Genomic DNA, 27,789 nt, shown 5'->3' on the forward strand with positions numbered 1-27,789 from the left:
CTGGAATGAGATTGTGCATGGAACCAGGACCTGGCTGCTGGCAACACGCAGAGAGGGTGTCACTGTCCCAAGGCTGCACAGGGAGTGTTCCCATGTGCATGAGCACTGCCTGGCGTGCATCCCCTGGTGCCAGCCCCACAGCCTGCCACCGATGCCCCTCATCTCTCTCTCGACAGCTGCCAGAAGTGTCCGCGTGGGCATCCTCCCTCTGCAGGGTACGCGGCCAGAACCCCACTGCTCGGGGACTTCATCCCCGCTTTCATCCTGGCGGCTGGGAGCTGGGGAGCCGATAATGATGCGGGAGTGTTAATGCCAGCAGGAAACCAGCTTCAATCAGAACTGTTAAAAATAAACCCGCCAGGCCCCCTCTGTCAGGGGTAATCAGCCTTGGCGCCTCCTCTCCCTGGGTCCTAGAGCCACGGGCAGCGAGCCACCAGTGTGCCGAGGAGACCGGGGCCACCACGCTGGGTGCTGGTGGCGATACCTGCACGCACAGCCCGGGCCAGCGCATCTCTCTGGTGCTAGCTCCCACCCTGTGCACCCCATTCCCCTTCTCTCAGCTGGAACCTGCACTGCGATCCCTGCTTGAGCTGCTTGAAATGCGGCCAGGGATGCGTGTCGTGGCAGAGATGGGCACGGAGGAGCAGCGGTAGCAGTGTGCGTGCTTCTTTCTCCGGGCCCCCCTGTGAGCTGCGTGCTCTGGCACAGCGCAGGTGACGGCAGCGAGCTGCTCAGCCGCTGTGAAGCGCCTGCAATTGTAGAGACCTCCTGGGGAACCCACAGCCTCCGCTTGTCAGCTTCCTGGGGGGCTGTCAGAGCAAACTGGACGCACGGATAACCTGGAAGCTGGCCATCCAGGCACGTCTGAGGCTGTGCCCCACCTCGCAGCCAGCCACGGGCTCTTGGGGTGCCTGGACTTGACATGAGATGCGTTTGGAGCAGAGACAGGCCACGCATTGCTAGCCTCAAAGCTAACTAACCCCATGGCAGCTTAGGGAGGGACAGGGGCTGCTCCATTGCTCTGAGGCTGACGGGCTGTGCGAGCCCCCCAGGCACCCGTGGGCTCCATGCAGGGGGCTCTGTGCCCTGCAGGGTGCTGCTGTGCCCACTCCACGTGCGGGGATGAGGCGAGCACCCAGGCGTGCTCCTGGCACCTCGTTTGTTTCCCCAAAACGAGGAGGAGGGGTTGGACGCAGGAGGAGGTTCGTGGGTGGGAATGTTTGGTGGCCGGAGGGCTGCAGCTGTGCTGCCTGCAGCAGGCAGAGGCTTTCTCGTGGTGTTTCTGTGCCAGGGGCTTCACGGAGCGCTCCTCCGCGGGGAGCCAGCCCCTGACTGCCGACTCGCAGGGCATCTCAGCACGTAACTCCAGCTGGATCTTGTGGAGATCAACATCGGTTCCAGAGCACCCTCCAGGTCAGAGGGTTTGCTTCAGCCCATGCCGGAGCTGGGAGCAGGGTTTGGAGCTGCCATCCCATCCCAGGAGCTGCAGGATGCGAGCCCCTGGGCAGCCTCGCACCTCTCCTGGCCAGGCTGGGACAGCCAGGACATGGATCTCAGCTTGGTTCAGCCTCATTCGCACCTGGGAGGAATCCAGGAGGGCCGGCAGGGCTGGCTTCACACTTATTAGCAATTAAAACCCTCAGAGGCTGGGAGTCAATTAGCTCTGAGCTCAGCAAACCTCGGGACAAGCCCGCTAATGAGAGGTGCAGCCAGCTCCCTGCAGTGCCGGGGCTGGCTGGGCAGGAGAGCTATTTGCTTTTCCATTTGCACTTTGGAGGAGCGTTGCCGCGTGGAGTCGGGGTGTTTCTGCTGCTGTGAGCTGCTGGATGCAACTTTCCCATCCCGCTGGAGCCCGGCACTGCTCCTGGCATGGCACGGCACCGGCACCCAGCAGGTCCAGCTGGCCTCGGTGCACGGGGTCATGATGGGGTGAGGAGGGACTGACCCCGTGCTGACCACTGCAGGGCTGTGCGGGTGCTTCAGCTGCTGCCCGCGCCCCTCTCTGCCCCCTGGCAGTGACGGGGGTCACGCTGTGCATGCTGCAGCTGCCCTCACTCATGGAAGAGCCTCGTGTGACCCAGCAGCAGGCGATGCAGACGTGAAATGCGCTGCTCCGGGGGGGCAGGCTGCAGGGAAAGTGGAAGAAAAACCACACCTGTGTGGAGGTTTTTGCAGGGGGTTCCTGCTTCTAGAGGACAAGACGGAAGGAAAAGCATGGAAGGAGGGAGGAGAGCAAGCTTGCAGGGTGCAAGGGACGTGCAGGTGGTGAAAAGCCCTGATGGATCCATCCGTCTGCTGGAGCCTGGGCAGTCTCGGCCATGCAGCAGGTCCCTCTGCAGGCAGCGGGGCTGGGGCAGGCGCTGTCACTCCCTCGAGTTGTTTTGGTGTGCCAGGGAGTGGGTGGCGATGCCTGGGCCTGGCGTCCGCTCCCCTTCCCGCAGCTAACGAGTTGCAGGAACAAAGGGACGGCGTGGGGAGGGGGCGGCGACGGGCACGCGGGGTTTGCAGCTCGTTATTGCACTTGTGCTGCCATTAGAGCTGCTGCTTTTAACTTGTTTCCCTCTCTGAAGTGGCTCCAGGGTGGGTGGCAGATGCTTTATTCCCCCTCCCGCCCACCCTCCCCTCTTTTCCTCGGCCAGCTCCTCCTGTTTCCACAATTTCCCTCCCCACCGAGCAGAGCCCCGTGGCTCTGGATGTGCAGCCCACGCGGGACCCGCTCTTCCCTGTGCTGCGCCGCCAACACGTGCCATCCTCTTGTCCCTCTGCAAGGACTTTCCTTTAACCCAGATCTGCCTGGCTCCTGGGGCAGCAGGACCCTGTGTTGGGGTGCAGGGATCACCCCCAGAGGCGGCACAGGAGCAGGTGATGGAAGTGTCACCGTGCGCCCCGTCCCCGCTGCCCCTCCGGCTGCAGCCTCTCTGGCTGCAGGTCACGGTCTCCCCAGCGCGCCGCGAGCTGCGGCACCGGGAGCCAGGAGGATAATGAGATCTTAATAGTCCAATTATATCCCATCGATTTACTCAGCACGTAATTGTTGGCGGCTGGGGCCGCCTGATGAAGCGCTCGCTCCGGCTGCCAGCGGGGCCGGCTCGCGGGAGGGCTGTGCCGCGGCGCGCAGGCTGGATGCTCCTCGCAGCTGCTCGCCCTTGAACCGCGGCAGGAGCAGCCCCTGGGACCCCAGCAGGGGCAGGGACAGGCAGAGATTGGAGCGGGGACCCTGCTGCGGCTGGGCGGGGAGAGCCAGCATCGGGGTGACCCCGGGTTTGCTGTCCCTCCGCTGTCATTCCTGGGGGACTGTGCCGGTCCTCCCTCGCCCTGCTTGGTGGCAGCAGGCGGTGCACAGGCTCCTGGTGACCTCAGGGGTGGCACTTTGAGGCAGGGACGATGCAGGAGGGCGGTCTGCCCCGTCCCCCTCGGCCAGCGTGGCAGCTGGGCTGGCGGATCCCATTAAAAATCGAAGAGCCTGACGTAATGCTCGCACTGCGGGAGCACGAACCCGAGGTGGGGCCAGGGCTGGGTGGCACGGTGGGCAAAACCCTGCCTCGGTCCCCCAGCTCCACGCTGGTGCAGCTGCAGGACATCTGCCCCCAGCAGCAGCAGCTCCCTGGGGGGACCAGGACACCGCCTTGCTCAATAGTGCCGTGGCCCTCACTTGATTCCTCCGACAAGGTCTCACCCAGCACAGCACCCCACGGCATTTACCCCAACTCACCCTGGAGGATGCTGCCAAGCCGGGCTGCCCGCTGCAGGGAGCTGCAGCACGGGGAGCACCGTGTCGGGGGCTGCCAGGCCCTGCCAGCACGCTTGGCAGGCAGCGGGGGGCTCGGAGGACGCGGGGCCGGCCCCACTAGGAAGCGATTACCTCCCCGCTGCGCCCGGCCCTAATCCCCTCGCGGCGCACGGGGAGCCAGCTCTCCGAACAAGGCTCAATCAGGTTAAAGTGTGAAGTCGGGATTAGCCGGGAGAATGGGAGCGTGGTGACAGCCCCGGCCTCCCCGCCTGGCCGCTGCGGCCCCCTCCCGCCCGCCGGGCTCTGGCGGCGGAGATTAAGGCTGCCGGGGTTTGTTTGCCTGAGTGGGCTCCCCACTGGGAAGTGATGTCGAACACTTTTTGCTCGGGCGCCCCGCTAAGCACCGGGCAGGGCGGCACGCCGGGGGTTGGCTCCCGCTCCCGAGCCCCTGCCAGCCCCAAGGGGGCCGTGCCCCCTGCCTGGCACCGCGCCGGGTCTCCCGGCTCGTCCCCCACCGTGCCCTGCTGCGAGGGCACCGCCTGCTCCGCGGCACGTCTTCGTGTCGCACCAGCCAGCACCATGCACACAACGGGGTCTGTGTCACATTTTGGGGGATGAGATCCAAGTAGGTGAGTCTCCAAAACCCCGACCTGCTGCATCAGGTGCTCAAACACCGATGTCTTGCCAGCACATGGCTCAAGAGCCTGTCCGTAAGGCTCTGGGAGATGGGGAATTGAAGCATGCGCCCTCCCCATCTCGCAGCCGTGGGCTGGGGACGGTGGCTGCTAATTAGCAGGCATCTGCTGGGCCAGAAAGCCTTCCAGGAGGTGAGAGCGGGGACAGAAGGTGTCTGCGATGGGGCCGGGCCAGGAAGGGGTGGAAATGTTCCTGGGGAGCAAGCGGGGGCCCTGCTTTGCAGACGGGCTGCGGAGAGCCTGAGCCAGACTGTGCCCGCTGAGCGTAGGAGGTGCGAGCTTCTCAATTCGGGCGAGCGGGTGGCTGCAGCCCCCCCAGAGGGTTCACCCGGGCTGTGGGCAGTGCAGGCATCCAGCTCTGCCCTCTGGCACTCACAGGAGGGAGGTTGCACAGCCCCACAGCCTGCTCACCCCTCCTCATCCTCCCCCTTCGCACCCCCAGGATGATCGGAGCCCTCTGCGCCCTCACCGTGCAGGGAGCCTCGTGGTCCCTGTGGATGGAGGAGCCGTGGATGAGCCAGCTGCTTGGGCATCTTCTGGGTTCAGCAACCAGGAGCTCCTGAACTTGAGGTCTTAGGAAAAAACCTAGAAGCGAAATCAGAAAGGACAGCCAGGGTGTTTGGAGGGGTGCGAGGTGGCGCTGGCACAGCCGCCGAGGGTGCGGGGAGCCGTGCGGCGCAGCGAGGAGAAGCCGTGCCATCTGCTGTTTCCTCGGCGCCAAAGTGTAAAGCAAACATAGCTGGGAGCGACGAAACACCAGGAGGGAAGGGGCCGGGCCTTGTTCTAACGCCGGGGACTGAGGATCCCGCAGGCAAAGCATGTGTTTGTCCTGTTGTCGTCAGCTGGGTAACCGTGCCGGCAGCGTGCGCGCGGCACCGGGGCCTTGCTGAAACCCTCGCATCCAGCGTCTGTCCCTCTTGGCTTCGGTACCCCGAACAGCAGCACCTCATCGGTGCCTGCCATGAAAAGCTGTGAAGGGGAGAAGCCTCGCGGAGTAAGTTTTGCAACCTCCTCGCCGCGTGTGCCTCAGGAGCTGGAAGCGAGCAGCCTGCAGGCAGGCACCGGGATTTGCTCCCCGGGCACACCAGGGCTGCGAGCGGAGAAACACGAGCGAGGTTTCAGCCTCCTGCCCTAAAGGATGCTGGAGCAGGGCTCTGGGGGTGTGGGGCTGGGAGCAGGCAGTGCCGGTGTCTGCTGAGCTCAGAGGGGCTCCTGGACCCCGGGGTGGCAGAGGGAATGGCAGCACAGGGCTCAGATCTACTCCCCAGTGGCCAGGTCCCCACTGACCGCTGTGGCCATGGACCCTGAGGTTGGGGTGGGCTGAGCTGGTGCCCCCCGAGCCCACTTTGCCATGAGAGTTTTGGCCATCACAGTTGTTAAAAGCCAGGCTGGGTGCACGCAGGGCATCCAACCCCCTGGTGCGCAGCGCGGGTGATTGCACGGACGGTGATAAATTACTGACCTGATTATGGGTGCCCTCTGAAGCGCGGGGCAGGCTCCATGGGAATGCCCGCTGGAGCCACCGAGTGTAATTACCGGTTAATCAGCAGGGACCTGTAATTATAGCAGTCACAGGGTATTTAAGTGCTGAGGGTTTTCCCAGAGCTGTGCCCTGCTGCTCTGCTCATCGGAGCCGGGGGACACCAGTGCCGGGGAGCCCCAGCCACGTGCAGCCCCTCTGGATGGACCCAGGGTCACCTCGGTGTGGCCAGTGGGGCTGCAGGTCCCTGGGGGGCAAATTATGGTTGTGCAGAGCCCCTGGGGCATCCCTGGTGCCGTGACCCTGCCTGGGGACACATTGATCCCACGCAGCATCGTGTCGTGCAGGCACTGCTCATTTTCCTTCTCCCGCAGGGACCTGAGCGAGAACTTCATCCAGGCCATCCCCAGGAAAGCTTTCCGCGGGGCCACCGACCTCAAGAACCTGTGAGTGGCAGCAGGGCTGAGCACGGGCTGGCACGGAGGAGTTTGGGGTCGGCTGGGCAGCGGGCAGTACGGGGAGCCAGCCGGCAGCCCTGCGCTGTCCCAGCAACGCTCCTGCTGCTTTCTCCCGTAGGCAACTGGACAAGAACCAGATCAGCTGCATCGAGGACGGTGCTTTCCGTGCCCTGCGGGGCCTGGAGGTCCTGTAAGTGGCCAGGGGGCAGCTGCAGTCCCCAACCCACATGCCCTCCCTCTCCTCTCCATCCATCCACCCAAAAGTGGAGAGTGGGTGGGTGCCGCTGCCCCCAGGGGTTGGTGCCACCTGGACCATCTCACCCCCCCTGAGCTGCCCCCCTCTGCCTTCTGCAGGACCCTGAACAACAACAACATCACTTCCATCCCCGTGTCCAGCTTCAACCACATGCCCAAGCTGCGGACCTTGTGAGTGGGGGTCTGGGAGAGCAGGAGGGGACGGAGGGGTTGGAGAGGACACCCCTGCCATCCCCCAAGCGAGGTGGCCTTGGCAACGCGGGGAGGTGCCCTCAGGTTCCCCATGACTGCCTCCGCACCCTCTCCGTGTGCCTGTGGCCTTTGGGTCGTGGAAATTGGGGCCGCCAGAGCTCGGGGTGGTGGGCAGGGGGCATCCCACGGCCGCTGACCCCCCGTCCGCCCGCAGCCGCCTGCACTCCAACCACCTCTTCTGCGACTGCCACCTGGCCTGGCTGTCGCAGTGGCTCCGCCAGCGCCCCACCATCGGGCTCTTCACCCAGTGCGCGGCTCCAGCCCAGCTCCGTGGCCTCAACGTGGCCGAGATCCAGAAGAATGAGTTCAGCTGCTCCGGTGAGGGGGCCGGGGAGGCGGCGGGCACCGGGGCGGGGACACGGATGGGGTCACAAAGTCTGCCCTGTGGATTCAGCCCATCTCTGCAGCCTGTTCAGCTGCGCGCCACGGGCTCCATCCCTGGTGTGGGGACACCACGAGGACACCCACACCCTGTTGCTGTGACAAGGGGGTGTAAATCCATGCCCTCGGGGCTGCATGCCCTTTGTATGGGGTCGGGACCTTGTGCACCCGTAGCTCCGTGCCACCCGGCTCCCTTCCTTGGGGAGGTGCCACCCTCCTGTCCCAGCCCTTTGCAATCCCCTTTGCTTCCCCCCCCAGGACAAACGGAGGGGGCACGTGCCCAGCTCTGCAGCTTGTCCTCCGGCTCCTGCCCGGCCATGTGCACCTGCAGCAACGGCATCGTGGACTGTCGGGGCAAGGGGCTGACGGCCATCCCCGCCAACCTGCCCGAGACCATGACGGAGATGTGAGTGTGGGGCCGTGGGTATGGGGACCCTGCAGTCACTGCGAGCACGGGGTGGCTCCAGGCGGGGGGACACGGGGACAGAGTGCCCCTATGGGGCAGAGGGCCTTGCCCTTCTCTCACACTGCCCAGGTTCAGCCCTGGATTTAGCTGCATTAAACATGTAAATAGAGAAATAATCTCCTTAGGGGAATCCAATTACGGTGCAAAGCCCCTGCTGGGATGCGAGGCGTGCGAGGCAGCCGGCGCCCCCAGACCCAGGCTGCTGGGGGGAGGAGGTGCTGCCCCTGCCCCCCGTGCTGCCCCCTGCCCTCTGTGCCCCCCCCACATTGTGGTCCCCCCCACGTCACCCTCCCTGCTGGAGAAAGCCCTGCCCACGAGCAGCAAGTTGTCCCCAGGGCTGCTCCGGTGGGGTGGTTTATTGTGAGCCTGGGGTCTTGCAGCCCCCCCAGCCCGTCCACGGGGTGCTGGGGCTCAGCCAGCCCCGCAGCCCTCACCTCTCCTCTTTCCTATTGCAGACGCCTGGAGCTCAACGGCATCAAGTCCATCCCCCCCGGCGCCTTCTCCCCCTACAAGAAGCTGCGGAGGATGTAAGCGTGCCCCCAAAACACCCAGCACCCCGAACCCCACAGGCCACTGCTGGGAGGACCCCAGAAGGAGGACGGGGATGTGGGGTGAAAGAAAAACGGGGTGAGGCCACCTTGTCCCTTTGGGTTTCAGAGACCTGAGCAACAACCAGATCTCCGAGATCGCCCCCGACGCCTTCCAGGGGCTGCGCTCGCTGAACTCGCTGTGAGTGCCCGCACTGGGGGCACGGGCGCAGGGTGGAGGTGGCACCCCTGGGTGCTGCCCCGTGCCGCCCCCACCTGACCCCTCACGCCCCCCTTTTCTTCAGGGTGCTGTACGGCAACAAGATCACGGACCTCCCCAAGGGCGTCTTCGGGGGACTTTTTGCCCTGCAGCTGCTGTAAGGCTCCGGTGGGATGCTCTGCGGGGACACTGGGGCCGTCAGTGCCATCGGCTGGGGCATGGCACGGGGTTTTGGGGTTTGCCACGTCCCCCAGCCTCACCTCCTGCCTTACTTGCCAGGCTCCTCAACGCCAACAAGATCAACTGCGTGCGGGCGGACGCCTTCCAGGACCTGCAGAACCTCTCGCTGCTCTCGCTCTACGACAACAAGATCCAGAGCCTGGCCAAGGGCACCTTCACCTCCCTGCGGGCCATCCAGACCCTGTGAGTGCCCACGGGGCTGCGGGGCGGCATCCCGGGGGATGCTGCGGCGGGGTCCCTTTGTGGTGGCAGCAGGAGCCACCAGGAGGTGGCTGCCGGTCACCCGCTGCCCTCGGCGCAGGCACCTGGCCCAGAACCCCTTCGTCTGCGACTGCAACCTGAAGTGGCTGGCGGATTTCCTCCGCGCCAACCCCATCGAGACCAGCGGCGCCCGCTGCGCCAGCCCCCGGCGCCTGGCCAACAAGCGCATCGGGCAGATCAAGAGCAAGAAGTTTCGCTGCTCGGGTGAGAGGCGTCCTCGTCCCCCCTCCCGCAGCCCCCCGCCCCCTGCCGTGCACTCGGTGGTGCTGATGTGCTTTTTCTCTCTGCAGCCAAGGAGCAGTATTTCATCCCAGGTAAGAGGCAGGGGTGCTGGTGCAGGAGCCGGAGGCCTGGCCCTGCTTTTTCCGTATTTTCTGGTAGCTGGGGTCTGGGTGCCGCGGTACCAAAAGCACTGGGTGCTGGGAGCCTCAATCGTGCCATTACCCCGTGGGCACAAATGGTGCAGACAGGCTCCGTGTGCAGCACCCCACACTCCCAGGACAAATATCCCTGCGGATAATGCCCCTTGTGCCCCCCCCGTTGGGCACACAGGGGGCCGTAGGTGCACATTTCGGGCTGGCTGGGGTGCGGGGGGAGCGGAGCAGCACCCGGCTGGGTGCAGCCCCCGAGCCCCTGCCCTCACGCAGGGACGGAGGACTACCAGCTGAACAGCGAGTGCAACAGCGACGTGGGCTGTCCCCCGAAGTGCCGCTGCGAGTCCGGCGTAGTCGAGTGCTCCAACCTGAAGCTCACCAAGATCCCCGAGCGCATCCCGCAGTCCACGGCCGAGCTGTAAGAGCCGCTGCCCTCCCCTCCCGCGGCCGCAGCCTCACCGGCGCCGGGTGTCGCTGAGGGTTCGGTTTGTGCCAGGCTCTTCGCAGCCACCTCCTGAGCTCTTTTCCCTGCTGCCCACCCCAGGCGCTTGAACAACAACGAAATCTCCGTCCTGGAGGCCACCGGCATCTTCAAGAAGCTCCCTCATCTGAAGAAAATGTGAGGATCGGGCAGGCACCGCCCTGCTGGGACCACCTGGGGGTGGGAAGGCGCATGGGGTCCTGATGTCGGGGTGCGAAATTGGGGGCACATCCCCCCTGGGGGACCCCTGCTCTCATGGGGTGCTCAGTGGGACTCACGGTGGCAGGGCAGAGCCCCCCAGTCCCAGCCTGCTGCTTGCTCCTCCCTGCAGCAACCTCAGCAACAACAAGGTGTCGGAGATCGAGGACGGGGCCTTCGAGGGGGCCGCGTCCGTCAGCGAGCTGCACCTCACCGTCAACCAGCTGGAGTCGGTGCGCAGCGGCATGTTCAGGGGCCTGGACGGGCTGAGGACCCTGTGAGTCTCCCTCCACCACGGGGACAGGGATGTCCCAGCTCCTTTTGCCCGTGCCACCGGGCTGGTGCTGTCGGCATCGCTGTGGGGCCAGCTCGGGAGCCCCTGGCTGTATCCAGAGCTGGGGCTGGGCTCAGCTGCAGCCCTTGGGGGTGGGCAAAGGCTTCTCCAGCCACCCAGGTCCTTCCTGCGGTGTGCACAGCCCGGGCACGGTTATTAGGTGCCCTGATCCCCCGCAGGATGCTGAGGAACAACCGCATCAGCTGCATCCACAACGACAGCTTCACGGGGCTGCGCAACGTGCGTCTACTCTCGCTGTACGACAACCAGATCAGCACCATCGCGCCCGGCGCCTTCGACACGCTGCAGTCCCTCTCCACGCTGTACGTCGGGGGCCCCAGGGCGCTGCCCCCTCCCCGGGGGTGCTCACAGACCGCTTGGTGGGAGGTGGAGGCGGATGGGAGTCCCGGCCCCTCGGCTCTCCCTGTCACAGCGGGGGCGCAGGGGGTGCAGCAGACCTGGGGGGCTGCCCCGGGTCTCAGGCTGTGCCCCCCCCGGCTCCGTCCCATGTGCAGGAACCTGCTCGCCAACCCCTTCAACTGCAACTGCCAGCTGGCCTGGCTGGGGGACTGGCTGCGCAAGAGGAAGATCGTGACGGGGAACCCGCGGTGCCAAAACCCCGACTTCCTCCGGCAGATCCCGCTGCAGGACGTGGCCTTCCCCGACTTCAGGTGTGAGGAAGGTAACTCACAGCCCCCCGCCCCAGCGCCGTCCCCGCTCCCGTGCCAGCCACCAGCACCCCATGGCGAGCTGGGGGCCCCCCGCCCCTCAGTGCCCTCCCCTAACGATGCCCCAGAGCTGGGCAGGGAACATGCGTGTTGAGAGAAAAGCCCCTTTTTAAAGAAAAATTAGACCAGCTTTTCAGCCCTCTGGAGAATATTTACAACAAATCATCCTCCTCCAACTCGTCACAGCCCACAGGGTTGCGTCCTGCGCCTTGCCTGGAGGGGTTAGATAACACAGGGCTGTCCTGGGGCTGCTGCTTGCCCTTCTCTCTGCAGTCTCTGTGGCTGCAATTTTGCCTGAAAATGGCAAAAATCAGGGCAGCCTTGAGCTGTCTGTACACACCCATCCCAGTTCGGGTGCAGGAGCAGGACTGCATGCACCCCGGTGCTGCACCCTTGCTCTGGGGCGAGGGGAGATGATGGGTGCGGGTGCTGCAGGTGCCAGGCACCCAGCCCAGCCTCGCGGGGTGCCTGCAGGGTGCCGCGCCGTGCCCTGGTGACACTGTGGCCCTTGTGTCCTGTGCAGGTCAGGAGGAGACGAGCTGCATCCCGCGGCCCCAGTGCCCTCAGGAGTGCACCTGCCTCGACACCGTGGTCCGCTGCAGCAACAAGCACCTCAAGGCCCTGCCCAGGGGCATCCCCAAGAACGTCACAGAGCTGTGAGTGCCGCATCGAGGGGCTCCCTTCATCCTCCACCACTCTGCTGCAGGGTTTCTGGGGTCGGGGTGCACCCCTGTCCTGCCTGGGGGCAAGGGGACCGTGCCAAATGCTACCCCAGCACGGGGCTGAGCCCTCTGCAGCCTCAGAGCCCCCAGGGCTGGTGTGCAAGGGCTGCTGTCACAGCGCAGGGTCCCCAGCAGCCTGCCCCGTGCACGGGCTGTGCACATGCATATGCATGGCACCCCCTCACACCCCTGCTCCGTCTCGCACCCCCCTCCTCTCCCCACATCCTCCTCTCTCGCACTTGCCTTGTGAGTGGTTGCGGCCGCCCACGCTGGCGGCGGGTGCGTAAAGGCAGCACATGTCTGCCTCACACACACTGCCGGGGAGCTGCCCCCGGGGACCCCCGTGTGGGGCCTGTGGGTGTGCAAATGCGTGTGTGTCCCGGCTCCCCGGCAGCTGGGAGGGTCCTGAGATCCCCGTGGGTGCAGGGAGGGAGGTGATGCTGGGGTTACTCCTGCAGCCCAAAGCCTGTGGGGGGCTCGGCGCAGAAGTGGGAGGGCAGAGGGTGCTCCTCGGCCACCCCAAGGTGCTTCCCTCCTCCCTACAGCTACCTGGATGGAAACCAGTTCACCCAGGTGCCGGGGCAGCTCTCCACCTTCAAGTACCTGCAGCTTGTGTAAGTAGCCAGGGGCAGGAGCCCCAGCAGGCTGTCCCCGTGCCGTGCCACCCCCAGGAGGGCAGGGATGTGCGCGGGGACCCTGTGCTCTGCCCACTACATGGGGACACGGCTGGCTGGGGGCACCCCAGCACCCTACAGACATCGGAGCCGTGCGGGTGGGTGGGCAGCTGGCGGGGACGAGGCAGGGCTGGCCCCAGCCCCTGGGCTCTGTGTTTTGCAGCGACCTGAGCAACAACAGGATCAGCTCCCTCAGCAACTCCTCCTTCACCAACATGAGCCAGCTCACCACCCTGTAAGTGCGCTCCCCGCGCTGCGGGGGGATGTCCCCAGGGGACCCCAAAAGTGCTGGGGGACACCAGGATCTCCCCCTCCACCTGGATAAAGGGGTGGCCGAGCTGCCGGGGGTGCCGGGGGGCAGGATGTGGGGTGGCTGGCCTGCAGCTCGCAGCGGCTTCTCGTGGTGCCCGCCGTGCTGTGTGGCCTCCTCCTTCCCTTGCGCAGGATCCTGAGCTACAACTCCCTGCAGTGCATCCCGCCGCTGGCCTTCGAGGGGCTGCGCTCCCTGCGCCTGCTGTAAGTGCCTGCCCCAGCCCTGCTCGCCACCCCACACTGTCCCCACGTCCCCCTGTCCCTCGCAGGGGACCCGGAGGCGCTGGGATCACGGGGCCCCCTGCTCTCCGCAGGTCTCTGCATGGCAACGACATCTCCAGCCTGCCCGAGGGCATCTTCGCGGATGTCACCTCCCTGTCCCACCTGTGAGTGTCTCCTGCTCCGGGCAGAGGGCTGAACGCAGGCTTGGGAAACCTGCAAAAGGGCTGTCTCGGGGTCATGCTGCTTCCCTTTCCCCTTGGGCTGGTGCTGGGGGCAGCATTCACAGGGCGTACCAGCGCTGTGCCAGCCCTCCCCGCACTGAGAGCCCTGGTCCAGGCATGCTCGTGCCACATCTGCTGTGCCATGGCAACGTGTTTGCCACTCTCTGTGCCAGCAGCTGGTCCTGCTCCTGCAATCTGGGGCATCCGAGCTGCTCCTGCAGGTGCTGAGAGCATCTCAGTGCCTGGGATGCCCTCAGGAAGACCCCCTGCCCTCGCCACCCCTTCCCCTCCGCCTTTCCCTCCTCCTCGCCGTCCGCCGGCAGCCACAGCCCTGCACAGCCCCGCTGCCGCCGGCTCGTGCCGCTGCTGCCTCCTCAAGGCCTGGCACCTCTCCTGAGCACAGTGTGCGCCGTCCCCACCGCCTCAAGCCCACCCTGCTTCTCTGCCCCCACTGCATGCCCGTGCTGCAGCGCTGGGAGATTTCCCCCTGCATTTTCCAGGCGTGGCAGACAAAGTGCCCTTCCCTGCAGCGGGATGGGGGCTCAGGGTGTTTTAGCACCAGGAGCGGGGACGTGAGCTGGGGGGGAGGCACCGCAGCCCTCGGGGCCCCCAGCTTTGCCCTTGCTTCCCCTGCAGAGCCATCGGGGCCAACCCCCTGTACTGCAGCTGCAACCTGCGCTGGCTCTCCAGCTGGGTCAAGACCGGGTACAAGGAGCCGGGCATCGCCCGCTGCGCAGGGCCCCCCGACATGGAAGGGAAGCTGCTGCTCACCACCCCCGCCAAGAAGTTTGAGTGCCAGGGTGAGCAGCGCCTGGGCTGCCTGTCTGTCTGTCTGTCTGTCTGTCTGTCCATCCGTGCCCTCCGTGGGCGAGCCGGGCTGCCTCCTGCTCCGTGCACGGCAGCGATGCGCCGTGGGCACGAGAGACACCGGCGCGTGGAGGATTTCATCCGATGGGGCTGCTTCTGTCCCCTTGCTGGGGGCAAATCCCTGGTGACCGACAAGCACGGCCACATCCCCGCTTCCCTCCCCGCAGGGCCCCCAGCCCTGAGCATCCAGGCCAAGTGCAACCCCTGCCTCTCCAGCCCCTGCCAGAACCAGGGCACCTGCCACAACGACCCGCTCGGCTCCTACCGCTGCGCCTGCCCCGCCGGCTACAAGGTAGCATGGCCCTGGGGTCCCCAGCTGGGGGGGGACACGTCCCTGCGCCGTGTGGGGTCACAGCACGGGGGCTCTGCACGCCTGCAGCAGCCGGGGGGGGACAGGGCACGGTGCCACGGCCCCCTCCTCGCTCCCACCGCTCCCTCCGTCCCCAGGGCAGGGACTGCGAGGTGGCTCTCGACGGCTGCTCCTCCAAACCCTGCGCCAACGGCGGCACCTGCCAGCCCCAGGAGGGGGAAGGAGCCGGGTTCAGGTGAGTGCTGGATGGGGTGACCGTAAAATTTGGGTGCTGGGGCAGCAGCATGGAGCTCCAGCAGCCCAGGGACATGCAAGGTGCTTCCTTCCTCTGGGACATCGCTCCTGGAGACCCAGCACCTCTGTCCCTCTGCCGGGCACTGATTGCAGCCACGGCACAGGGCAGGATGCGGCCCTGGTCCTGCAGCCATGCCCCTGCCTAACCCTTGCTACCCCGAATGCTTGAGGCTTTTCTGGGAACTGGGGCACAATTAGCAGCCGAAAATAGCCGCTGGGCTGCAGGTGGAGGAGGGCCGTGCAGCCTCCCGGCCTCCCGTGCTAAATGGCCTCTCTCAGCCCGTTGTCTTGGCAACTCAGCATCCTCACCGAGCACCCGGCCGGGCTGCACCGTGCTGCTCCCTGGGCAGCTGCAGGGCAGGGGCGCGCAGGGCCCTGCTCCCCGGAGCCCCCGTGCGTACGTGTGCTCTGTGCCAAGGTCATGTGCTGGTGGTTTTGGGGGGATCACCCCCAAAAATGCTGGTTTCTGCCTTGTAGGTGCCTGTGTGCAGCGGGTTTTGAGGGCCCGAGCTGCCACGCCATCAGTGACCCCTGCAAGGAGCACAGCTGTGAGAACGGGGGCTCCTGTGTGCCCGGGGCCACCAACTACACCTGCCTGTGCCCTGCCCGCTACACAGGTAACTGGTGAGGGAGCCAGCTGGCCCCACGGCCTCGCCATCCCATCAGCGGGACGTGCCTGGTGTATTTCTGGGGTCTGAGGCTGCCCCCCGAGGCCTGGAGCTGTGTGGGGACCCGTCTGGGTACCCCCCGGCACCCCCTTTCTGCCCCACAGGGGATTTCTGCGAGCAGCCACCCGATTTCTGCTCGGCCGAGCTCAGCCCCTGCCAGCACGGCTCCACGTGCATCTCCACCAGCCAGGGGCCCAGGTGAGCCCTGGCCTGCATCAGGGTTTATTTTGGGGGGGCTGCAGCTTGCAGGGTGGTGGGGGGCACCGGGGAGGGATGCTAGGGAGTCTCAGTAGGGTTGGGGCTGCTGTGATCCCCGTCCTGCCCCAGGTGCGAGTGTGTGCCCGGCTACGTGGGGAGCAACTGCAGCGAGGACTTCGACGACTGCCAGGACCACCGGTGCCAGAACAACGCCCGCTGCGTGGACGAGGTGAACGGCTACTCCTGCCTCTGCACCGAGGGCTACAGGTACCGCCGGGGGGGTAACGGGGGTGTCACCGCGCAGGAGGGACCAGCCCTGGCCACCACAGCCAGCCAGCCCTGCAGCGTAGGGGGAGAGGCCATCCCCGTCCCCGTGGTGTGGTCCCCAGCAGGGACCCCAGGGCAGGGCTTGGCACCTTCACGTCCCCCTGGTGCTGCTGGCAGGGCGGGTGGGGACCCCGAGGTGGTGCCAGCACCCCGTGGGGTGGGGTGTGCCGGGGAGGGAGCCTTCCCAGCCCTGTGCCCAGCGCGCCCTCGGCCCCGCAGCGGGCAGCTGTGCGAGATGCCGCCCCGTGCCGCCGGCCAGCCCGGCCCCTGCGAGAGAGCCGAGTGCCAGAACGGGGCCGCCTGCGTGGAGCGGGGCACCCGCGCCCTCTGCCAGTGCCTGCCCGGCTTCGGCGGCCCCAAGTGCGAGAAGCTGCTGAGCGTCAACTTCGTGGACCGCGACACGTACCTGCAGTTCACCGACCTGCAGGACTGGCCCCGGGCCAACATCACCCTGCAGGTGAGGGCACAGGGTGATGCAGGGCGGCAGGGGGAAGCTCCGGGGCGCGGGGTCCCACCTCTCCCACCCCCAGGTCTCCACGGCTGAGGGCAACGGCATCCTGCTGTACAACGGCGACAGCGACCACATGGCCGTGGAGCTGTACCAGGGCCACGTCAGGGTCAGCTACGACCCTGGCACCCACCCCAGCTCGGCCATATACAGGTACCGGCCCCTGATCCCCACAGCCCTGACCCCGTTGCACGGGCACGGTGCCACACCGGGGGGGACAGGGGTGACACAGCCCTCCTGCCAGCGCCGAGACTATCAACGACGGGCAGTTCCACACCGTGGAGCTGGTGACCTTCGACCAGATGGTGAACCTCTCCATCGACGGCGGCAGCCCCATGACCATGGACAACTCGGGCAAGCACTACACGCTGAACAGCGAGGCCCCGCTCTACGTGGGAGGTACGGGGTCGGCGGGGCGGTGCGGGTGGCAGGGGGTGGCCGGGCACACGGTGACAGCCCCGCTCTCCCCAGGGATGCCCGTGGACGTCAACTCGGCCGCCTTCCGCCTCTGGCAGCTCCTCAACGGCACCAGCTTCCACGGCTGCATCCGCAACCTCTACATCAACAACGAGCTGCAGGACTTCACCAAGACGCGGATGACGCCCGGCGTGGTGCCGGGCTGCGAGCCCTGCCGCAAGCTCTACTGCCTGCACGGCATCTGCCAGCCCGCCGGCGCGCACGGCCCCGTCTGCCACTGCGAGCCCGGCTGGGACGGGCCCCACTGCGACCAGCCCCACGGCGGCCCCTGCCAGGGGCACAAGTGAGTGCCCCCACCCTGCCGGCTGCCCTTTGGCCGTGCCGTGTCACACCCGTGCCGTGCCATACCCGTGCCGGTGCCACCGTGCCGTGCGTCTCGGTGCCACGCAGCAGGCACCTGATGGCAGTGGTTGCCCGCAGGTGTGTGCACGGGCTGTGCCTGCCCCTCGACGCCCTCTCCTACAGCTGCCAGTGCCACCAGGGCTACCAGGGCGCCCTGTGCAACCAGCCCGCCGCGCCGCCCGACCCCTGCCGCCTCCTGCCCTGCCGCCACGGCCGCTGCCGCCTCGCCCCGGGGGGACAACCCACCTGCGAGTGCCACAGCGGCTACACCGGGACCCTGTGTGACCAAGGTAGGTGGTGGGGCAGCAGGCGCCAGGGTGGGGGTGCCGGGGGGACCCCCTGAGACCCCGTTGAGTCCCACTGTCCTGCAGAGCTGGAGTGCCGGGGGGAGCCGGTGCGGGACTACCACCAGGTGCAGCGGGGCTACGCCATCTGCCAGACCACGCGGCCGGTGGCCTGGGTGCAGTGCCGGGGTGCCTGCGGCGGTGACGCCGGTGCCGGCTGCTGCACCGGGCTGCGGCCGCGGCGCCGAAAATACGCCTTCGAGTGCAGCAACGGCGCGACCTTCGTGGAGGAGGTGGAGAAGCCCAGCAAGTGCGGCTGCAGCCAGTGCCTGTGAGCGCCGGGGCTGCTGCAGACACCGGGGGGGCCGGCGGGGAGCCCCCGGCGCCAGGACCTTGCTTTGCCCCGCGGCCACGGGCCAGGACGTTTCCGCAGCCCCGTCTGTGTTTCTTGGAGGAGCCCGGCCGGCCTGGCGGGCCCGGAGGAGGGTAGATGTGTTGCATCTAGAGGGTTGGAAAAAAAAAGAAAAAAGAAAAAAAAAAAAAAAAACACAAACAAAACAAATGTGTAGATAGAGAATTTTTTAAGAACTGCAGCTACACAAGTGGGAGCTGTGCCCGGCTGCTCTGCCCCTGTGCCTGATCTCCCCTTGCCGCTGCCTTTTCCCCTGCAGAGAGGAGCACGTGTCCCCTCTGCGTGTCCCCCCGAGCAGCCCAGTCCCTTGTGTCCAGCTGGGGGCTTTCCAACACTTTGTGCTGGACCTGGTGCTGCAGAGCCTCGTGAGCCACGGCAAGCCAGGGCTGGCAGGGGGCCCGTGCATCATAGCCAGCACCCCTGGGTCCCAGCAGCCCTCCATGGCACTAGGGCTGGGGTGCTGGAGCCCAGGGTGCTCCAAATGACCCCAACTCCACAGTAGCAGCCCCCAGGGACAGGCAGACACCCTGCGGTGCCTGGGGGTGGGTGGCTCAGTAGCACTGGGGACACGAGCAGGATGGACCCTGGAGCACTGAGCAGGGGCACGGGCAGCAGGGTGCAGACACCCATGGGGGTCCTGGCCCCGCTGTGCAGTGCCTGGTGCACAGTGACACCCTGCCCCATGCACACTGGGGGGGCACAGGGCACCGGGACCCTCTCCCTGCTGCTCTGTGTGTAGGGGGAGGAGGTGCTGCCCCTACCCCACGTCCCCAGCCCTACCTGCTGGGGCAGGCTGTGAGCCAGGCCAGCACTGTGCCCTTAGTGCCGGGGGGACCTTTGGTGGACGTCCCTTCGGAGGCTGCTGGCACACAGGTTTGTGATGCCGATTGCCAGGGCCCGAGCCTTATGGATGCTGAAGGTGCCTGAGGCCGTGGTAAGCCTGGAGGTGCCCCAGCTGCTGGCACAGGTCCCACCAGGACTCAGGTGGGAGCTGCCGGCAGCAGCCAGTGGTGCCGGAGGACGTGCTGGGTTGGCACGGCACCAGGGGCACCGTGCACACCCCAACCTCTGCAGCAGCCTTGCTTCTACGGCCGCGGGGACCAAGGATGATGCGAGCCCGACCTGGGACCCCACACACCTCCAGGGCAGGACATCACCGTGTCACCCAGGAGGACCAACCCCTCCCAGGGCTGCAGCCCCGATTCTCTCCACCGCATCACACCAGCGCCTTGGCCTCGGATCCGCACGGGGTGCAGCCGGCCGATGGGTGCCATCGCCGTCCCCGCTCACTGCTGGCCTCCAGGACGAGCCCTGCGGGGACAGCGCTGCCACCAGCACCCCTCTGCTGCACGGCGGAGCCGGGGCGCCTCTCATTTTGCCCGTGGCCCTGCCGGGGCTTGGTTGTGTTGTGTTTTTGTTCTTGCTGTAAGCTAACCGCTAAAGTATCTCTTTATACAGAATACTTACAGATTCTAATATATATTTGTATTTCATTTTGTTATAGTATTTTTATATGTTCGGGGTCAACAAATGCTGTTTTCTTTTTGTTTACAGATGCTACTGGGCAGGAAAATGACGGTGGCTTTGTTTGGCCCGTGGGGTTTGTGTGTGTCACTGTTGAAGACGCTGGTTTGTACTAGGCTGGGGAGGGCGGCGCTGAGCATCCTTTCGCTGGCAGAGGCTGTATTGTTTTTAGGAGATGTTCGGTATTGTCTATGTTGTCTTCCACGTGAACATGACATTGATTCATTCAGAGCCCCGGCCTCATCTTTCGGGGGGGCACCACGGGCCGGGCACGCGAGGCGGTGGCACGGCGTGGGGACAGCACGGGCGCAATGGGGCCCTGCAGCTCCTGGAGCAGCCCTGGTCCTGGTTTTGGGGCTGTCCCCCTTCTCTGGGGACAGCCGGGGTTATTTGTACAAACACCCAGCCCCGCAGCACACGGCTGTGCCACCAGGCAGGCGCCAGGGGCTCGCACTGCTCGTGGCGAGCCGGAGCACGCCGCCCCGCTCCTTCGCCCAGTTATCACAGCAAAGCGACTTTGATATCAAAGAAACGTTTAATAAGCTGCAATAAAATACGGACCTTTAGAAAGCTCATAGGGTGAATATCAACAATGGAGGAATAAAAGAAAACAAGGTGGTGGGAGTCCTTGAGGAGTTCAAATCTGAGTCAGGGACCTTTTACCTGTAACAAGAACACAGCTTCCTCGATAGTCTAGTCTGAAATAAAAGACAGGAGCACAGAGTTCACAAAATGTCAACATTTAGAGAGTTGATACATAGTCAAAGTTCAAATGACCCAGCTCTTATAGCTATACATATTGATTTAAAGCAACTTAATATAATTTTATTTTATTTTTTTTTTTTATATATACACTTTCAAAGGTTCGTCAGGTGAGGTATGTAAACATTATCTAATGGAAACCCCTCTCAACATTTCCAACCAATAATTCACAGCAGACAGTTCATTTTCTCCGAGCAAGACGCAGAACTTCCCATACCCGCAGCGCACGGGGACGCGGTCCCCGCGCAGTCACCAGCTGCCATCTCCCATCGCTGTTCTGTCAAGTTCACATTGGTTAGGCTCAAACATACAGTACCGGACAGGAGGACTTTTCAGATCAGTGTCTAAAATTCATACAGGGACAAACAGAGGGACAAGACTCTCCCAGGGAAGCAGACACAGGTGAAGGAAAAACGTTTGCTATCGGGGTGGAACTAATATTTAAACGCTGAGTATCTTAAAGAGAAAAAAACGCACTGGGTTGGGGGGTTTATTTTACTTTATTACTCTTTTTTTTTTCTTTTTTTCTTTTTTTTTTTTTTCTTTTTCCACATAACTGTTCCAAGGGCGAAGGATGCTTGGGGTTCGTGGGAGCCCTGCAGGGCCAGGAGCCCAGTGCACAGCCCACCCTGCCCCCCGAAATTAGGGACCTGCCACCACAAACACGGGGCTGACCCCGCTCACAGGCCGGGGCGCAGCCAGGGCGCACGCCCAGACAAACGGGGCTAAAAAACACACACACACACAGAAAACAGCAAGAAAAAAATCCACGCACACTTGGGGGAAAAAAACGAACACGCAAACGACCTCAACCCCCCTAGAAGGAGAATAAAAACTGCAGAACGGCAAGCAGGCAGGCAAACGGCCTGACGGAGCTGGCTCGGCTGTCGGCAACTGCCCGCTCTGCCCCGGCCGTCCGGGGGACTCCGGGGGTCAGGCAGCTGCCTCTCGCTCCTCGAGACCCCCGTCTCGCACATCAGAGACCCCCACAACCCCCCCGAGCCCCCCGGTCATCCAAGCAGACATTATTACTACAAATCTTATTGCTTGCAGCGCCCCCCGCCCCGGGGACCCCCGGCCCTCCCGGCCGGCCACGGCAGCTCGCCGCCTCCCCGTGGCCTCCGGCCGGCTCTGACATCATCAAAACTGAGATGAAGAGTTAATGCTTCAACGCTGATGCGACACAAAAAACAACCCAACACCGCCACCGTCCCGTTCTCCCCCCCCAAAACCCCGTCCCCCCCATCCCACCCCCCGCCATAAGCCAGCCCTCTGGTCGCGGCAAGCTGCGCCCCCCGGCACGAGCTGGGAGACCCCCCCGCCAACCAACACCAGTCAGAACAAGAACCTGTGGAAAGCCCATGAAATAAATATATATAAAAAAACAACTATTTACAATATTAGATCTGTGAGAAGTGAGAGAAAAACGCTTTTTTTTTTTTTTTTTTTTTTCCTGCCCCAAAAGCTTAAAAAGTAGGTTAGCATCCTGCCGCCTAGCACAACACTATCTTACATGGCACCTACACATAATATATATTCACATTTCATTTTAAAATTAGGTACTCTTACAAACAGACTTAGAAAACATTGGCTAGCAATGCGGTCCGAGGGACCGGCGGGCGAGCCAACGCCGCGAAAGCCGCCCGGGTGCCTCTCGACGTCTCCGGCCGCCCCGAAGCTGCCAACGTGCCCTGAATCAAAACCGCCAGCTGCCCCCGCGGCCCCCGGGGAGGGGTGGAAGTGCTCTCGAACCGGAGAGGGGTCCAGGGGGAGGGAGGGGACGAGGAGAGCCGGGGACCGTGATTTCCGCTAAGCCTAGGGGTGATCTTAATACAAACAAGAACTCCTGAGAACATCTTAGAACAGATGGATTCATTTCACAACCACCGAGCTAAAGGATGGGCTGAACGGACGCTACAACACACGGGGGACGCGCGCGATGCCGGGGAACCATACCCTCATGGTTTGCTCAAAAACCTACAGCTACAAGAAAAGCGTCAAGGGCATTCCCTGGGGGGGAAACCGGCCTGCCCCTGCCTCGCTCGTGCACCCTCCGAAGGCAGGACCTGAGCTGCAGGACCCCCGGGACCGAGCTGGTGGCCTCGGGCGATGGGAAGGGCAGAGCCCCCCCCCGCTGCCTCCCACCACACGGCTTTCAGTCTCCTTGAAGCGGGACTGCAGCTGCCAGGCTGCAAGAACACGAGCTGGAGAGAGAAACTGTCCATTAGCAAGTCTTAAGAGCAGGGCAGCAGTAAATCCGTGTCCTTCTGAGACTGCCTCTCCGGTTCCCGGGGGGGTTCCCGGGAGCTGGCAGAGCTTTTGGAAACACCGGCGGAGGTTTGCGGAGGTGCCGGCGAGCGGCTGGGACGCGGGCCAGGCTGTGCTCTGCTTGCTGCACGCAGGCAGGAGGCTGAGCTGCTCCCCGCCACGGGGACGGGGTCACCTTGCTGTCCTGGCCCAAGGGGACGACCAGTGATGCAGCAGAGTTTGCTTGAAAGAGTCAGCTTCTGCTAGGTAGCTCCTGGGAGAACGTGTGCTGCGAGCACGTAGCACGGCAGCGCTTGCAGAGCAACACGGCCACACGCTGCACCCGTGTGAAAACGAGCTCATTAGTGAGGAATACAAACACCGCACATCTGGGATATACAGCACGCACCCCACAGCAGAGAAACCGACCGCAGGGATGTCCCTGCTGGACGTCTAACAGGTGGAAGGAGCCGTCCTGGGCTCGAGCTGCTCTGGATGCAGCCCTCGAGCATCACGGACACATGCCTGGTAAATAAATTTTGACTCAGCACAGCAAACCTAGCCAGGCCAGCCCTTTCTGGAGGCCGCGTGAGAAGAGCTCCCAGCCACGTGAAGCGTGAAGACCCAGAGCTGCCAAGGACACGGTGAGGGAGAAGATGACCGAGCAAAGGAAAGAGGGGACCCGGCAGGAGAGGGACACCAAGGATGCCTGTGGAGATGCAGGGCTACAAAGATGCTGCTCCTGATTTACAGACTGAGGAGCTGGGATGGAAAAGAGTTTCAAGAACATGATCAGAAGCCAAAGGGGCAGCAGAGGTAACAGCACTTGGCTCCTCCTGAATGAGGGAGCGAGCGGGGTGGCACGGAGAGGGAGCGCAGTGAGGCCGTGGGGCTGAGGAGGGCACTGCGGCGGTGCCCGCGGGCAGCTCTGCACCTGAGCAAGCCAGGACGCAGCGGCTGCCCGCGTGAAATAAGGCAATAAATCACGCTGCTCACTTCCTTCCATTCATTAAGATCGTCTGCAACTCCCCGTGCATCCATTTCGTTGCGTAAAAGCTGCACTTACTGGCAAGGCGCTGCTGTAAGGCAGGGGCCACGCCTCAGCAGCGCTGCTCACTGCGTGCCTCACCACGGGACGGAGAGAAACCAGCAGTGCACGGCCTCAGCCACGGCCAGGGGCAACCAGCTGCAAGACGAAGGCTGTTGGGAAGAAAAGGAGCAACAGTTCACATCTGAGCACTGATGAAGAGAATGGAGCTACCCAGGCAATGCCAGCCTGCCAGGTGGCCGCCTCGCACGCAGACCCTTTGATCTGTTAGGAAATTAAAGCATCGCTCCTTCCTGCCCCAAAATACAGCACTCACAGAAGCAGGTGTGAAGCGTGTAAAAAGCAAGTCTCACTGCCTGCAAGACCTGGAAGCTACAACTGGTGTCAGCACGAGAACGTGCACAGGAGGCAAAGAAGGGCCGGGGACGGCATCTCCCGAGGGCAGAGGCAGCAAGGAAGGCAGGCTGGCACGGAGCTGGAGTTTCCTCCGAGCAGGAAGCCATAAGATGCTTTTCTAGAGATGGGGAGCATCTGTGGCTTGCTAACCCAAGCGACTGCACCAACCTGCAATTCAGAGAGCTTGCGATACAGCACCCGTGTGCCCACCTCAACCTGGGCTGGGGCATGGCCACAGTGCTGGCTGCAATAACCCAGCCACAGGCGATGGCTGCACGTCACCCACCCCTTCCTCAAGTCACAAGCCGTAATTTTGAAATTAAAAGGAAGAGCCAGCCTCCTGCCACCTCGCCATGGCCCAGGCTGCTCCCAGCCCCCAGCATAACCAAGATGTGCAGCACGCACACACAAATCACACACCTCTGTTTCCTCAGCAAGAGGTACAGAAATCAGATTTACACCTCCTAGGCACAGCCCAGCTCCTGTTACAACTCAGTAGCATCTTCGCACAGATTTTGGGAGTGTTACCCTTCAAATGGGAAAGCCTCATCTTGCCGAGCCCTCCAACATCCCCAGGGATGGGCAGAGCTGCTGGGTCAAGGCCACCAGAGCTGGGCCGAGCTGCTGGGGCTCCGACCACGATGCCTACGTGGTGCCCAGTGTGACCAAAGCCAGGCCAGCACCACCTCACTCTGACAGCTTCGTGGAGCTCTCATCCTAGCGCGGCTCCTGCTCCCAGCAGCGCAGACGATGGAGAGCAGGACGCCCGCACGTGCCAGTGGAAGGCAGTGAGAAATTAAATCCAGCACGCGAGGGAGGAAATTCCGAGGGAGAATGGGGGCTCAGGCACGCCAGAGCCGCGGGTCTGTGCAGCAGCTGCCCCAGCGGAGGAAGAGGAAGATGCGGATGCAGGCAGAGAAGCGAGAGGGAGAGAGAACCTGTGGGAAAGGTACGGAGCAGTCATCTGACTGCCAGCAGTGCCCTCCTGCCTCACACCTCTCCTGAAACGCTTTTAAACCTTTTCTGATGGAATGTTTGACATACATAATCCATGCAGTAAAAATTAAAGTAATAGATAGCTTTGCATTAATCTGTACAGGGACTGACAGGCTAGATTTAATCACTTCATCACTGTTCGGAGAGTTAACTCACTCTTTCATGATTCAAAGGAAAGGTAAAGGATTTTTTTTTTTTATATCAGCCATTTCATAGAAAGAGAAGAACGTGCAGCAGACTCGTGCGTGCCAGCGCTGGGGGAAGGGAACGCCTGTAAGGGACCCGGGGTGCTCAGCAAAGGGCGTGCGCATCTCCAACACCTCACTCCGTCCTCTGTACTATGTGGGTACCACGAAAGATTTGAAGACAATTAGCTGCTTTCCACAGGATTTGGGAGCAGTGTGAAACGTGAAAAGCAATGCCCCTTGCAGCGGTGCCACCTTGGGCCTTGCTGCTCTCTGCACAGGAGGCTGACGATGGGATTCACGCAGAGACCTTGAGCAGCAGCAAGGTGCAGGCAAAGCCATCAAAACTGAAGCAGCCCCAGCTGCTGAGCACTGTGCATTGTGAACCAGCTTTCCCCCGAGGTGCCGGGCACCGGTGACCCTGTTCCTCCACGCCAGACACCCCGCTGGCTCCTACACCCGCTGCACAGGTTTGCAGAGGAGCCCAGCGAGGAGTGTGCAGGACAGGGACCGGCTCAGCCGGGCTGAGCACCTCCACGCTGCACAGCCCCGAGACACGAGCAAGGGCGAAGCGACCACACCTTGTTCCTACAAGGATGAAAGGCAAACTACAGGAAGGACTACACTCACGCCAGCCCCTTCCCTCAGCCCCGCTCCAAAGGCTGCGAATCCCGGCTTAGGAGGGCGCTGCGCAACCGGTGCACGTGGATGTGCTGCCAGGGGCAGGGCTCCCCTTCTGCAGGGCACCAGCACCACAAGGATGTGGGTCTGCAACAAGGTCCAGCCTTCAGCTGAGCACCGAGCACACTGCTAGAGACCACGAAACCAACCCGAGCACAGCACGGTGCTGATGGGGAAGGATTTCTGCCCAGCAGCAGGGCACTGCGGGGCCAACCTGTGCCAAAGCCAGCAGAAACAGAGACGGATACAGCCCAGCACGCCCCGTGTGCCCCGGGGACCGGGCAGCACCTCTGCCACCGCGCTGTGACCGGGACCTCCCTGCCCCACGGCTGTGCGGGGGGAGCAGGGCCGGGGGCCAGCAGCAGAGTCAGTGGGTAATGCTTGTCTGCAGGTACCAGGACGGGACACCAGCAGCTGCCACGAACGAACCGACGGCTGACAGGTTCACCTTTCTCTCCCTCACTGATGGAAAATGAGTTTTGGTTTTGCTTGAAATGCCACTAAGAAGACAGACAGAAGTAGGACGCTGAAGGAAAGGGAAATGTTTGCGTGCACCGAAAGGCTGCCGAAAGCTACTTCATGTGCACAAAGGTGGTTTTCTTTCTGCTACAGTACAAGTGCTTGTGCCTCAAGTATAAAACGCAAGCCTCCAAATCACACAGACGAGCTTCTTATTTTTATTTTTAAAGTGATAAATAAGGCACTGTACTTTTAACTAAAACTGCCTGGTTCCGAGGTCAAAAACCCAGGGAACGTTCAAACTGCAGAAACTTCCTTCTGAACAGCAGAGACAGACAGGCTGACCTCTTCTCTGTCCGAGACACATCTCCTGATGCCTAAAATCACGGGCGTTATCCTGTAACTGCGGATTTTTAAAGGCTTGCTACAGCTTATAAAAGCAGCTTTAGTTAATGCATGGTAAAGGGTTACTACTATACAACAGTTTTGTACATGGCTACCGGTTCTTCGCTATTTCGTGTCCAGGCGCGAGCGCTTGCTGTGCGAACAGTCAACTTTCGCCCGCAGCTTCCTCTTGCCCTGCGCCCCGCTGCTCTCCTGCATCTTCTTCATGGACCTCGTCAGGGTTTTCCCAGCGCCGGGCTTCTTGTTGGCCATCTTCTGTGACCGCGTCGAGGACTCCCCGAGGGGCTTCTGCCGCGGGGACTTGGCCAGCTCCTCGTGGCCGGGGGGCAGCACGGCCCGCCGGCTCGTGTTCTCCTTGCCCTTCCGCACGGGGAGCCGCACCTTCTCCAGCTGCCTTTTCGGGGCTCTCTTCTCTTTCAGAGACATTTTCTTGGCAAGCTTGCTGCTCCTCTCCACGGCGGCTTGCTTTCGGGTGGCGGGGGCTTTGGCGCTGACCTCCGAATGTTTTATTTTACCGGCCTTCTTGGCCGGCAGCTTGTCCTTACTGGCAGAGCCGGAGCGCTCCTGGGTGCCCCCGCTCTCCTTCAGCGTCCTCTTCTTCCTGCTGAGCTGCGGGTCGGCCCGGGGCGAGGGCTCCTCCAGGCACCTTCCCTTCCCTTTCCTCCCCTTCCCCGCTCCGTCCATCGCCGGGGATCGAGCCGGGAAGGCGTCAGCTTTGATCTGCAGGGCCAGCTTGGGAGACATCAGCGGGTTGATGCACACGCTCTTGCGGCTGGGCTTGCTCTCCAGGGCCGGCTGCTCCCCGGGGACGTCGCTCCTCCGCTCAGCCCTCGCGGCGCGGTGCTGGGCCCGCAGCTTGCCCCGCAGGTTGGAGTATTTCCGCAGGATGCGGGTGCTGGCCTGCGTGGGCAGGCTGGGGGTGGGCGCCACGCTCCGGTCCTGGCTCGCCTCCTCGGGGCCGGCTTCCGAGGGAGGCGGCTGGCCGGCCCCGACGGCTTCTTCGGCCTCGGCTCTGTCCGCGTTCTCGCGGATTTTGGCCCACAGCTTTTGGTTCTTCAGGTTGTTGCGGGCCGGGGTAGCGGCGGCGAATTTCTTGAGGTGTTTTTTCAAGCGTTCGGCCTGCAGCGAGCTGGGGTAGAGGCCGGAGGAGGAGTACTTCTGCATGGGG

At 63.4% G+C, this 27,789-nt stretch overlaps 1 protein-coding gene across 1 annotated transcript in view; it reads left to right on the top strand.

The window, feature by feature from the left end:
- The window catches only part of SLIT1 (slit guidance ligand 1), a gene marked incomplete at its 3' end in the record, with an annotated part of 31,671 nt that extends 13,830 nt beyond the window's left edge, over positions 1-17,841 (top strand). Inside the window, exons 3-35 of the mRNA XM_084290206.1 lie at positions 6,280-6,351; positions 6,482-6,553; positions 6,718-6,789; positions 7,025-7,188; positions 7,510-7,657; positions 8,173-8,244; positions 8,375-8,446; positions 8,550-8,621; positions 8,744-8,887; positions 9,006-9,169; positions 9,256-9,279; positions 9,613-9,757; positions 9,884-9,958; positions 10,152-10,295; positions 10,532-10,675; positions 10,868-11,034; positions 11,604-11,736; positions 12,348-12,416; positions 12,640-12,711; positions 12,921-12,992; positions 13,103-13,174; positions 13,868-14,031; positions 14,266-14,390; positions 14,546-14,643; positions 15,180-15,319; positions 15,475-15,568; positions 15,698-15,835; positions 16,115-16,352; positions 16,426-16,556; positions 16,648-16,802; positions 16,875-17,163; positions 17,301-17,512; positions 17,594-17,841. Of these exons, the coding sequence (XP_084146332.1) occupies positions 6,280-6,351; positions 6,482-6,553; positions 6,718-6,789; positions 7,025-7,188; positions 7,510-7,657; positions 8,173-8,244; positions 8,375-8,446; positions 8,550-8,621; positions 8,744-8,887; positions 9,006-9,169; positions 9,256-9,279; positions 9,613-9,757; positions 9,884-9,958; positions 10,152-10,295; positions 10,532-10,675; positions 10,868-11,034; positions 11,604-11,736; positions 12,348-12,416; positions 12,640-12,711; positions 12,921-12,992; positions 13,103-13,174; positions 13,868-14,031; positions 14,266-14,390; positions 14,546-14,643; positions 15,180-15,319; positions 15,475-15,568; positions 15,698-15,835; positions 16,115-16,352; positions 16,426-16,556; positions 16,648-16,802; positions 16,875-17,163; positions 17,301-17,512; positions 17,594-17,841 (4,201 nt within the window). The remainder of the gene's footprint in view (positions 1-6,279; positions 6,352-6,481; positions 6,554-6,717; positions 6,790-7,024; positions 7,189-7,509; positions 7,658-8,172; positions 8,245-8,374; positions 8,447-8,549; positions 8,622-8,743; positions 8,888-9,005; positions 9,170-9,255; positions 9,280-9,612; positions 9,758-9,883; positions 9,959-10,151; positions 10,296-10,531; positions 10,676-10,867; positions 11,035-11,603; positions 11,737-12,347; positions 12,417-12,639; positions 12,712-12,920; positions 12,993-13,102; positions 13,175-13,867; positions 14,032-14,265; positions 14,391-14,545; positions 14,644-15,179; positions 15,320-15,474; positions 15,569-15,697; positions 15,836-16,114; positions 16,353-16,425; positions 16,557-16,647; positions 16,803-16,874; positions 17,164-17,300; positions 17,513-17,593) is intronic.
- Between the last annotated feature and the right edge of the window lie 9,948 nt (positions 17,842-27,789).

The sequence above is a fragment of the Netta rufina genome, assembly GCF_964035555.1.
Source record: "Netta rufina genome assembly, chromosome: 7".
Classification (NCBI taxonomy): domain Eukaryota; kingdom Metazoa; phylum Chordata; class Aves; order Anseriformes; family Anatidae; genus Netta; species Netta rufina.